A 13,228-nucleotide genomic window follows, 5' to 3' on the forward strand; every position below is an offset into this window, starting at 1 on the left:
CAAGGAGCTAAAGGGGTCTGCAACCCTATAGGTGAAACAACAATATGAACTAACCAGTAACCCTCGAGCTTGTGTCTCTATCTGCATATGTAGCAGAAGATGGCTAGCTGGCCATCATTGAGAAGAAAGGCCCCTTGGTCTTGCAAACTTTATATACCTCAGTACAGGGGAACACCAGGGCCAAGAAGTGAGAGTGGGTGGGTAGGTGAGTGGGGGGGAGAGTATGGAGGACTTTTGGGATAGCATTTGAAATGTAAATGAAGAAAATGCCTAATAAATAAAAAAGAGTTATGAAATTAGAAAAAAAGATAAAAAATAAATAAACTTAGTTTTACCTGTAAACTATGCCATATACAAAGATAAAACCATGGCACTTTTTCTTTTCAACATAAAATAGCAGGAAATGATTTTCCTAGAATGCTTCTGTTGCCTCTTTCCTGAATTTTTTTGTAACTTTTTACAGAAACATACAAATTGATAGCAGTGTCCAGAGTTAGTATTTGGAGGGAGATACAGATCATGGTCCCTACATCACAAGAGTGTAGAGTGCTGATTGTTCCTGTCATGTACTTAAGGGATTTGGGGGAGGCAGTGAGCCTGAACTCACAATTAAGAAAGAATTCGTGTCATCATTTGGATGCTGATCATGGGATGGATCTCTGGGTATGGCAGTCTCTCGATGGTCCATCCTTTCGTCACAGCTCCAAACTTTGTCTCTGTAACTCCTTCCATGGGTGTTCTGTTCCCAATTCTACAACATTATGAACTAACCAGTACCCCAGAGCTCTTGACTCTAGCTGCATATGTATCAAAAGATGGCCTAGTCGGGCATCACTGGAAAGAGAGGCCCATTGGACATGCAAACTTTATATGCCCCAGTACAGGGGAACGCCAGGGCCAAAAAAAATGGGAATGGGTGGGTAGGGAAGTAGGGAGGGTATGGGGGACTTTTGGGATAGCATTGGAAATGTAATTGAGGAAAAGATTAATAAAAAAAAAAGAAAAAAAAAGAAAGAATTTGTGGAGCTTCATTTTGGAATCTTAAGAGCATCCGTTCTTGGAAAACTTTTCACCAAATTATTGTAAAGTAAATTTATGTTGCTGTTTGTCCTTCTCAGTGATCAAATTCCATTGTCTTTCAAGAAGATTTAATATCTTTTAATGAGTTCTTTAGCTTTTAAAGGTCAAAAGTTTAAAAATATACAAGTACCTTGATATATTTTCAGTGAGAAACTGCTGATCTTGGATTTCCTTTGTGTTTTCAGCAAAATAGGAACGCACATGCTGAGGATACGCGACTCTTTGAGCCCCACCAGGAAGCACCACTTTATGTCTTCGTTCTCACTTACATGGGATATGGAATTGGAATCCTATTCGGCTATCTCAGAGACTTTATGAGAAACTGGGGAATTGAGAAATGCAATGCAGCTGTAGAGCGAAAAGAACAAAAAGTAAGTATGCTTGCCACCCTGGATCTGTGAGAGTGTCAACATCTTCCCTTTCTCAAATAGTGATTCAGGCACAGACCCTAGAAACAAGGATATGTCCAGGAACCATTCAGCATAAATTCCATTCATCTCCACTTACAAAGCCATCTTTGATGTATTTGTGGCCTTGGTGCTTGTTTGTTTGTTTTCTACAAACATTTATTGAAATACTATTAATTACCAGGTACAGAATTTAAGCTTTCTTGTTCATTATCACGTTTAACTTAGATAATATCACCATTATCAATATGATAAAAGATCATTTTAATGATGAATGAACCAATGAGAAAGACAGCAGTGGAAGCAAGGGCACTTGGGAAGTACTCGTCTCTGTTCTTCTAGATTATTTGTGGTCTATTCCAAATTAAGAATAGGTGCCTTGGTGAGAAGTGACATTTTATTTTCATGTAGAACAGGATTTCTAAATATTTGTACTCCTGGTATAACTCATTGGATGATTTCCCTGTTTGGAAAGTCTTGTGCAATGAAGGAATTCAAACAGCATCCCTAACCTCCACATACTAGATTTGCCATTAGATTTGGCTGACACACATAGTAATGATAAAGTCACTGAATTTAGAACCATTTACATAGCTATTTGTGAAGTATCTGCATTGCCTTTTTTTCTGTACTGACCTAGAAAATAAATGGAAAGATAATCAGAGATCTAATCCTGTATGTATATATAATTAGTTCTTTGGGAAATCTGTACACATCTTGATCATATTCACAGCCTCCAGCAATTCTTTTCCCTTCAAACCCTTCCTTATACACCCATCTTTGTACCCTTTTCCCCCCTTAACCTATCAAGTGCAATATGTGATTCTCAAATATTCTTGGCTGTGTGATCTTTCACACATAGAAATTTCCCATGGTTAACTTACCAGAAGATCTATACTCTTAAAGAAAACTGAATTTCCATCTTCCAGAAGCTATCAATTACCAATAGTTCCTCAGTACTAGTGTGCCTTCATGCACACATCTCTCAGTGTTGGAATTTTGTCTGTCTTGATCTTGTGCATGCTGTGATATCCTATGTGTTGCTACCTGCTGTATTTGTTTATTTGTTTGTTTGGGAACCTTCCTCTACAATGATCCCTATGCCTTGAGAGGAAAGAGTGCCTATATTAATGTTCCATTTACTGTTGAGAATTCTCCAGTCTCTTATTGTCTGCACCTTGACTAGTTGAAAGTCTCTCTTTGTGTTGATCATGATGTACTACAAAAAGAGACTTCTCCAATGAAGGTTGAGAAATTCATTATTCTTTGAGTATATCTAATAGGATACAATTAAGACAGATATAACCCCTACTTTCAAAGAGCTAAACATAAAAAAGATGCTGATAAGAAGCCAGATAAATAAGTAGAAAGCACTAAGAGAGCTTTTAAGAGTGCCTGACCTGAATGTGTTGCTGAGAAAAGGCTTCTGGGATGAACAAAATTAAATTATGAACAAAGAGGAGAGTAAGAGATAAGGCAAATGGTAGGTATTCTTTAAAGAAAGGGACAGTGATACAAGATGGGTCCAGGGATAAGAGGATAGTCAAAAACTTAAGGAACTCCAAGCTTGAGTATGAGACAAGGACCATGTGAAAGGCAAGTAGAATCAGACTATAATCTTTTTTTATAATCCATTAATGTTTATTATAAGAACAATGAGAAAATACTGATGGATGCAGAAGAATGTAGAGTCAAATTTGAGCACACACCCTAGACAGTTGGTCTGTCCAAAGGGTTTGTCATTACCAGCTTTCTTTCTCTACTACTACTGCTAGCAACTGTACTTCATCCCTTCTCTCAAGGCCTCATTCACAAGATTTAAGCTCTTTCTATTCCCCATGTTCACTTTTTCCTGCCTCTATTTGGTTCAACTCCATGAGCAATATTAAACACACTCTATTTGGTATACATTCTTGCCTGGGAGAGAGGGGCTGATTTCCCTTTAGTGACAATTACTAAGTTGAGGTGGTTGCGTGGTGTCTATCAACCACATTAGTATATTTAGTCACTGACTCTTGTCTACATTCTTTTCCCTCTTCAAGCCCCCAGTACATCTTGACTCTCTTGATGTTCAATAATAATCTATTGCTTCCTATTTTGTTGAGAAAATAAAAGTGGTGAGTTCCTACACTCTCACTTCTCCTCTCCCAGTTGGACATCTGAGGTTCCACTCGAGGCATCTGCCTTCCACAATTTTTCCCAGATCAGTAAATTGTGACTCTGACAGTCCAGGTCTCTGTACAAAAGCCTCAAAGTCATCCTTGATGTTGCCTTTCTATTACACCCCAAGGCAAATCTGTTAATAATTATTGGTTGCCCTGTATTCAAAATATGTTTATCATCAGCTGTTCTTCAATGCCCACACTGCTGCAGTCCAAACTGCAATTTTCTCTTACCCAATAAACTTGATGCTCACCCTCTAGCCCTATGAGCTCTTCTCACAGACAACCAATATGATTCTTTTAAACCTAAACCCTAAATACTCCTAAACCTAAACCCAAGTCAAGCCACATGCTAGCTTTGTTTAGAGCTCTCTAATGTTTTTCCAAGTCACTAACTAAAATCAGATCTGGGGGAAGCCCTGCAAAATGTGGTCCCTTCTTTTGCCTCTAATTTATCTCCTCTACCATTCTCCCCTGGTTTGCTCTACTTCGAGCACTAAGATCTCCTAAGAACTAAGAACTCATCCTGATTATTCCATCTAACTTAGGAATTTTAAACTTCCATATCATTCTTCTTGGAATGGTCTTCCCTTTGGCATTTATATAACTCACTCTTGCCTGAACTGCCCCTATAAAACCCTGTAAAACCAATAGCCAGTCATCAAGATGCCTCATCAGAAAAAGTTCCCCAATAACCACTGGTCAGTGTGTCTGTCTCTATGTCACTGCCATGCAGCTATTACTATAGCTCTGTAATATAACTTAAAATCATGAACACTAATGCCTCCAGCAGTTCTTTCATTGTTCAGAATTGTTTTGGTTTTCTGGAATTTTTCTATTTCCATATGAAATTTAAGATATTTTTCTATTTAGATGAAGAAGTGCATTGAAATCTTGATGGGAAATTGTGTTCAGTATATGAATTGGTTTTGGTAGAATGCCAATTTTTACAATAATAATAATAATCCTAATTTATGGGCATGGGAGATCTTTCCCTTTTCTTATATTTTCTTGAATTATTCTTCAATGCCTTAAAGTTTTTATTATTCTAGTCTTTCAACTCCTTACTTAGATTTATTCCAAGATTTCTTCTAGGTTAATATCAATGGGATTATTTTCTGCTTCTATTCACAGGTATATGAGAGCTCCTGTGGTTTTTTATATTAATTGTATATATTGTATATATTGTTTCTTTTCTGAATGCATTTAAGCAGTTGTAGAAATGATCTAGTAGAGTCTTTAGGGTTTTTTATGTATAGAATCATATCATCAGGGAATAAGTATAGTTTGTCTCTGTCTTTCCTACTATATCCACTTTATATCTTTTTCATTTGTAGTGAGAACATTTAAAATCTTTGTTTTATCAAACTTAAAATACAGAGTGAATTATTATAAATATGGCAATAATCCTGCCCATTCATTCTTTAGCACTTACTCATCCTACAAAACTCAAAGTCTAGACTAGTCACAATTTCTACCTTACACAGAAACATTTTCTGACATTCTCTCACCTTTTCTATTGAGGCTTTTTCTTTGACACTTGGGAATTATTATTTTAACTAATCATATAAGTTTAAAGAAATAAAAGAATTTCCATAATGCAAAAGGATCAATATTATTTTATATCTATGATTTTAGGTTAAATCCACTCTTTTCTAACTCATTGGTTTGGGTCTATTCTCCTTCCACGAGTATTTATGAGCATTCTTTCCTACATAAAATCATAATTTTCCCCCTGAGAAATCATGAGATTGTCACTGAGCACCATAGTGAGGAATAATAGAGAGGGTTGCAGCTGGGGTACAGCCACGGCCATCAAAAGTCACATATTCTCACTATTTTTCTTTCACGTTGACCAACTCAAGGACTTGGTGGTCAACTCAAGTATGCAAATCAATAAATAGCACAAAGAGCTCATTCCCAATTATTCAGCACTTCCCCCATTGACTGTAGAATAGATTTTAATCTAAGACAGCTGTTTAAGTCTTCTTCACATTATGCCTAGTTTGCATAGTGTATCCACACTATGGGAGAAGTTACAGGGCAGGATAAGAAAGGTGACTAGAGGCCACATTAATCATGACACTGGCTTTGACTTTAAATGAAGTGGATTCTGAATAAAGGACAACCTGATACACCAGATGGTTTGTTCTCACTCATTCTTCTCAAATACTCTGTATTTCTAGCAAACAAGCCTACTCACAGACTTATTCTTGCTCATCATAACCTCATCTGCCTAAAGGCTACCTCCAAGGTTCTTTTTCCATAGTCTTCCCAATTATTCTAACAAATTATGATTCTCTCTTCTGCTCCAATTTTGTGAATGCCCAAAGCACTTGACTCAAGCCATAATTTTGGCTTTTGTTTTTTTCTGCCTACCATCAACTATTATGAGCCAAAAGATAAAGCCAACCCCAACTAAATGTTGTCCTTAACAAGAGTTCCAAGAAAGATGACAAAGGACACAGACCCACTAGGAATAAATGTATGGATCACACTCCTCTAGGAAAAGAGGCAAGACTCGCTGAGGTGCTTACAGAGGGTAGAGGAAATACAGAATGGATAGTAGAGAAAGGTATAAATACCATCTAAGACCACATGACCAGATGCAAAAATGAGTATTGTAAGTGGCATAATGAACTACAATCCAGAAATGGGGGGCACACCTGTGATGTAGATCTTGAAGTTGGAAGTCATATACTTTTGATCCATATCTTGAAGCATAGTGGCCATGAAAAGCTTAAGTAATACATGCCATTAATCCAAGGAGACAGAAGCAAGCAGATTTCTGAGTTCAAGACCAGCCTAGGATAGAGCACATTCCAAATAAAGAACATCTTAAGTCCAGGCATGATGGTACACACCATTATTCTGGGTCATGGCTTCTGTTAGAGGCCTACACAAGTACAATAGAAAAAGGAAGGCTTCCTTCTTCTTCACCAGCTTGCACTTACTTGCCAGCACTTCCGTTGGAACCTACTTTTCCAGAATCCCAGCCTATACAGAGGACCAGCCTTGTGTGACAGAGCAACTACTAGATATTGAACTTTCCACTCATAAATGCCCATTGTTGGGCTAGTTGGAATGCAGACTATAAGCCATTCCAATAATTTCTTTTAATATATAGAGACATTCCATAAGCTCTGTGACTCTAGAAAGCCCTGACTAAGACACTCTGCTTTGAGAGAATGGCCTAGTCAGCCATCAATGGGAGGAGAGGCCCTTGGTCTTGCAAAGATTATATGCCCCAGTACAGGGGAATGCCAGAGCCAGGAAAGGGGAGTGGGTGGGTTGGGGAGCATGGCAGGGGTGGGGGGAGTATAGGGGATTTTCGGAGAGGAAACTAGAAAAGGGGATAGCATTTGAAATGTAAGTGAAAAAAGAAAGTCATTCTGCTTTGGACCTCAGCTCATCTGCAGATTTCACATTCATGGGTGACATTTTATACAAGAATCTAAGCTGGTAGCTCTGCTACAAGAAAGACTTGGTCCCTCCACAACTTTGTCAGCTCAGTTCCTGCTAACTAACTGTCAACCGTAGTTTTGCCAATGGTCTTCAAATAGTTTCCACAAATCAATATGAAGTTTCTCATGATTAGTGAGGACTCCTATCATAGTTCACTTCCACCCATACATCTTAAAACACATGCATGAATCTCTTTAGACTATAGGTACTAATACCTCAACTATTTTTCCAACTTAACTGCTTGAGCATCAATACATCCCATCCCTATAGCTGAAATAACCCCTTCTTATGGATAGTAAAGCAAGCAAACAAACAAGCTTCCTTGTCTCTGCCACTTTCTCTTGAATTGAGCCAGCATCTTTGTACTGGGATTGAATGTAGGACGTTATATATCAAGTCTACCACAGAGACACCTCACCAGCCATTTGATTCTTTTTTTTTGCTATGGCTAGTCTTAAATTTACTCTGCAACCTAGGCTGGCTTTGAATTTGCAATCTTTCTAACTTAGCCTCCTAAATAGCTATGATTACAGACATGTGCTACAAAGCCCACATAAGCCCACATTTTTCTTTCATACTTAGATGCAGGTTCTTTTGTCATAGAGGCCCCACAGTTTTGTGAGCTCCATTTGTCCATTTTTTCACCCATCCATCTGTCCTCCCTGAAATGAAGAAAAAAAAAAAAAAACAAAACAAAACAACCTCTTCGTTGATTAAGCAGGCCTTTCCTCTTCTCTCAAATTTTAATTGCAAATAAGGTCTTTTTCCAAAGGAAAATAAAAAAGACTAAAGCTAAACTTCTACCTCCACTTCTGTCTAACAGGACTTTGTGCCGCTGTATCAGGACTTTGAGAACTTTTATAAGAGGAACCTGTACATGAGAATCAGAGACAGCTGGAGTCACACGGTCGGCAGTGCCCCAGCGCCTTACATGAGTATCATGGAAAAAGTGACTGATGACTATAACTGGACATTCAGGTGAAGCAGCTGGCTGCACAGGCTGGGTGGGTAGAGACTCAAGGAAACTCTAGCATGGATACAAGGTTACAGATCTGAAAAACCCAAGGGGTGAATGAGGTTGATCTTCTACTACTCAGCCCTTTGCAATTTCTCATGCTATGGTGGAAGAAAGGTACTTAAGTTGACCAAGTGTTTCCTTTACATTATAACATTATAATTAAGGTTAGACCTGTCTTGGCTGGTATACAACACACAGAGCCAACCTTGAAAAGCCTTTGTCAACTTCCTTGTCAAATTGTACCTTCCTGCATTCTCAATGATAACTAGGTGATTACTGTGGCTTTTTATTTTTTTCTTTAGAAGGTTTTGTAGCACTTTCAACCAGAACTTAAATGTCATAAAATCAATCATTTGGGGAAAACCACTGCCTAGTAATTTTCTGGGGCCTGGAACTCTCACTAATGCTATGTCTCACTATCAGATTATATCCCCCTAATAAAAAAGAACACATTATACCTTGGACAGTACAGGTTAAAATGGAAAAGACAGTGTGAGGCTGGGATCAAAGTCTCTGAGGCAGTAGAATATTAGGTGAGATAGGCCTGTGTGTTCACTTCCTCATCTCCCTACAGGCATACTGGAAAAGTTATAGAAAATGTCATCAACATGGGCTCCTACAACTACCTTGGGCTTGCAGGGAAATACGATGATTCGATGGTGAGAGTTAAGGATACTTTAGAAAAGTATGGTGTAGGTGTGGCCAGCACCAGAAATGAAATGGGTAAGTGCATTGATTAATTTGGAATGTTGGCTTTTTGAGTCTCAGATTCATGGTACTATATATCAAATTCTGACAGTGTCAAGGCTGTGTGCCTCAAATAAATGTGATAAAGTTGAAGAAGAAAAAGAGGAGGAGGAAGAGCGGGGAGAAGAGGAAAAAAGAAAAGGAGAAAGGAGAAAAAAGAAAAATCAACAAAAGCATCATTTTTAAAATTAAGCATCATTTTTAAAATTAAAACAGGCCATCCTGTTTTGGCCACACACTTTTTAAATTTTTTTATTGTTATTTTATTTATTTACATTTCAAATGTTATCCCCTTTCCTGGTTTCCCCTCCAAAAATTCCCCTATTCCACTCCCCCTCCTCCCTACTTCTATGAGGATGCTCCCCCACCCATTCCCACCTCACTGCTCTAGCATTCACCTACTCTGGGCACTTTTTACAGTGTGTGCTTAATTCTTCTGAACACATTTCAGAACCAAATGCCAAGTCTAATGCCTCCTTCAGGACATCCATTTTCTTTTCCTTCCCCCCATTATTTTCTAATGACATTTATTACTAATTAAAGTAATAATCCTATATAAGTTTGCCACAAAAATGTAAATATCCTGAGCAGAGAAATTGCTCTTGTGGAATGCTATGGTAAATGAATGAATGCATCCATGAATGAATGAATGAATGAATGATGGATAGATAAATTATTGAGCATGCAAAATGGAGCAGACTATTTTCTTCTCTTTCAGGAGATAAAACAATGTTTCTCAGAAAAGAATTAAAATTTATGGGAAAGAAATTATACTTCAGATAAAAACATAATGTCACTTGCACTTGCCAAATGCTTTATAACTTTTTTTTCATGTTGGTTTTTTATGTTGCATCTTATTTATTCTTTAAGAGTTCCTGTGCTCTAGGAAACTTGTGTAGTACTATTTCCTTAGTCTGGAGAAGAAAACTCAGGATCATGGCATCTAGGTGATAGATTCTGCAGGATTAATAGCCTACCACACATTTTGGTTCAGATCAGCTTCTATACTGTCTATAACAGGTAGCAAATGAAAGGGTTCACCAACTTGGTTCAGGCCTGCCTAAGATCATAGACAAATTTGATCAATGGGACTTACAATTAATGAATAACAAATCATAAGCTCCTCTCAGATAACCATTTGTCAGATGGGCTTTAAAAACAATATAGTTATCTAGAGGTAGCTATACTCTAAGGATTTTTACACTATGCCAATAGACATTTTATGTATAATTATTCAGATATGTGCAACAAATAATCAAATTAAATATAGCAAATGCCTTTTAAGAATAGATTTGAATTTTATTGCCTTATTAACTATTTTATTAATTCTTTTGTTGGATATTTTCTTTATATACATTTTAAATGATACCCACTTTCACAGTTTCCCTCCCTCCTGGAAACACTCTATCCCATCCTCCCTCCCCCAGCTTCTATGAGGACGTTCCTCCACCCACTCACTCACTCCCACCTCCCCGCCCTTGATTCCCCTACACTGGGACACCTATCAAGCCTTCATAGGACCAAGGACCTCTCCTCCCATTGATTCATAACAAGGCCATCCTCTGCTACATATGCACTCAGAGCCATGTGTACTCCTTTGCTGATGGCTTAGTCCCTGGGAGCTCTGGGGGTCTGGTAGGTTAATATTCTTGGTTTTCCTATGGGGTTGCAAACCTCTTCAGCTCCTTCAGGCCTTTCCCTAACTCCTCCATTGCGGACCCCATTGAGAACCTCATGCTCAGTCCAATGGATGGCTGCGAGCATCCACCTCTGTATTTGTCAGGCTCTGGCAGAGCCTCTCAGGAGACAGCTATATCAGGTATTTGGTAACTGTATATGGGATGAGTCCCCAGGTGGGACAGTCTCTGGATGTCCTTTCCTTCAGTCTCTGCTCAACACTTTATCTCCATATTTGTTCCTGTAAGTATTTTGTTCTCCTTCTAAGAAGGAGTGAAGTACCCACACTTTGGTCTTCCTTATTATAGAGCTTCATGTGGTCTATGAATTGTATCTTGGTTATTTGGAGCTTTTGAACTAATATCCACTTATCAGTGAGTGCATACCATGTGTGTTCTTTTGCAACTGGGTTACCTCACTGAGGATGATATTTTCTAGTTCTATCCATTTGCCTAAGAATTTTATGAATTCATCATTTTTAATAGCTGAATAGTACTCCATTGTGTAAATGTACCACATTTTCTGCATCCATTCCTCTGGTGAAGAACATCTAGGTTCTTTCCAGCTCCTGGCTATTTCCAGCTCCTGGCTATTATAAACAAGGTATCTATGAACATAGTGTTCTTACTGCACGTGTCCTTATAACATGTTGGAGCATCTTGTTCAACATCCTTAGTCAACAGAGAAATGCAAATCAAAACAACTCTGAGATTCCACCTCACACCAGTCAGAATAGCTATAATCAAAAGCTCAGGTGACAGCAGATGCTGGCGAGGATGTGGAGAAAGAGGAACACTCCTCCATTGCTGATGGGATTGCAAGCTGGTACAACTACTCTGGAAATCAGACTGGAGGTTCCTCAGAAAATTGGACATAGTACTATGTGAGGATCCAGTTATATCACTCCTAGGCATTTTATTAATTCTTTGAGAATTTTATAAAATGTATTTTGATCACATTCATCTCAACTTCTCTCCTTAGCTCTTCCCAGATCTACTCCTATTCCATGCCCCCAACCCCCTACCCCCTACTCCGTATTCCCTACCCCATACCCCACCTCAACTTTCTGTTCTGTTATATAAATATAATGTGTGTGTAAGATTCTTATAAAATAATAAGCTATTATATGGCTTTTCAAATATCTTTAGTATAAGATTTCATCCACAAATAGAGGAAATATTTAGCTAAAACTCCAGAGCCCATCATAATTGCTCATATTTCTTAATAAGAATATCTTTCTAATTTCCATTTGGCCTTTGAGTTAGGGATGTAAATGAGGCAGCACTATGTCATTGGGAAGTGGCAGTTCTACTCCACTTAGACAGGAGACATCCACAATGTTTCATCTGATGTTTAAGCAAACACTGGAGAAATAACCCCAGCTATAAAAAGCGCAGAGTTAGTGACTTCTTGGGCTGTTACTTCTAGAGCTAGTGATCCCAGTACTAGTGCTGTGAATAAACAAATCAGAAAACGGTCTAAAAAATAAATGACATTTCAACTTATCCTTCATCATAGACAGAAGCCAAATTAAGAAAGCAGATGGACAGAGACAATGATTTACCACCAGAGAAAACCATATAAAGACATATTCCTAGTTCTACATGTCAGAAAGCCCAGAGAAATTAAACAGGAGTGAGTTTTTGGTATTCTTTTACTATCTATTCATACCCTGAAATTCTTCCATGCATTTTTCTGAGTCAAGTTCTAAGACATGGATGTTAACAGGCTTCATACAAATAATGAAAGACCCAAAGATAAGCTACCTACACTAATCATAAAAAAAAAAAAAACAGGATGAAACATGAACCTAGACCATCAGTGATGGAATAAATAAATAAGATGGTTTATTTGAAAGCAACGTAAAAAGTACTATCATTATTCTGGAAGCCATTCATCTGAAATAATTTCAAGTAACTGGATTAGAAAACATGCCTCATAATCTTAAGAAAAACGTTAAATGGTGAAAATTGGTTAACAACAGATCTGCCTCCTAAAAAGAGTTCCCCATACTGTGAGAACTACCAGAAACTAGATGAATGACTTTCTCAAAGTACAGTGATCTTTTACTTTGTTTAGCATGAACACATATGCCTGGCAGATAATATCTATAAGTAGAAAATGGCAAGTAGCTAAGAAACACCCCAAAAATCAGTGAAGTGAGTTAGTTTCAATCTTTGAACATATCCTGACACATGCTGTTCACATGTCTTCAAACACAGGAAAAGTTAATTTTGAAGAAACCATGGAGAAGCATTTCTTTTGTTTCTCTTCATTCCTCACATTAGTTCTACCAAAACGTATGTTTTCTCGTCTTTCTTCCCCTGTACACACAAAAGTGATGACTGGATTACAGTGCATCATTTGTACATAACCCCAATGCCCTATGTGATGCTGTAATCAAATCAATCAATGCTCTTAATCAAATCACAAGTTCAAATCTAAGAAAATGCATAGAATGCCACAAAGCAATGCTTGTGTCAATAAAAGCTCATCTCAACTTGGTGATTTATCAGCCCTTGGATGGGGGGAGGGGAGCCAGCCTGAACTACAAAGTGAATTCTAGGACATCCAGGGCCATTCAGAGAAATTTTGCCTCAAAAGGAGGAGGAGGAGGAGGAGAGAAAAGGGAAAGGAAAGGAAAGGAAAGGAAAGGAAAGGAAAGGAAAGGA

At 38.0% G+C, this 13,228-nt stretch overlaps 1 protein-coding gene across 2 annotated transcripts in view; it reads left to right on the forward strand.

The window, feature by feature from the left end:
* Sptlc3 (serine palmitoyltransferase long chain base subunit 3) overlaps positions 1–13,228 on the forward strand; it is a 126,990-nt gene that overhangs the window by 37,599 nt on the left and 76,163 nt on the right. For both annotated transcript variants that reach the window (XM_021156537.2, XM_021156536.2), the window contains 3 exons: positions 1,266–1,451; positions 7,938–8,092; positions 8,707–8,855. In XM_021156537.2, the coding sequence (XP_021012196.1) occupies positions 1,266–1,451; positions 7,938–8,092; positions 8,707–8,855 (490 nt within the window). The remainder of the gene's footprint in view (positions 1–1,265; positions 1,452–7,937; positions 8,093–8,706; positions 8,856–13,228) is intronic.

The sequence above is a fragment of the Mus caroli genome, chromosome 2 (genome assembly GCF_900094665.2).
Source record: "Mus caroli chromosome 2, CAROLI_EIJ_v1.1, whole genome shotgun sequence".
In the NCBI taxonomy this organism is placed as follows: domain Eukaryota; kingdom Metazoa; phylum Chordata; class Mammalia; order Rodentia; family Muridae; genus Mus; species Mus caroli.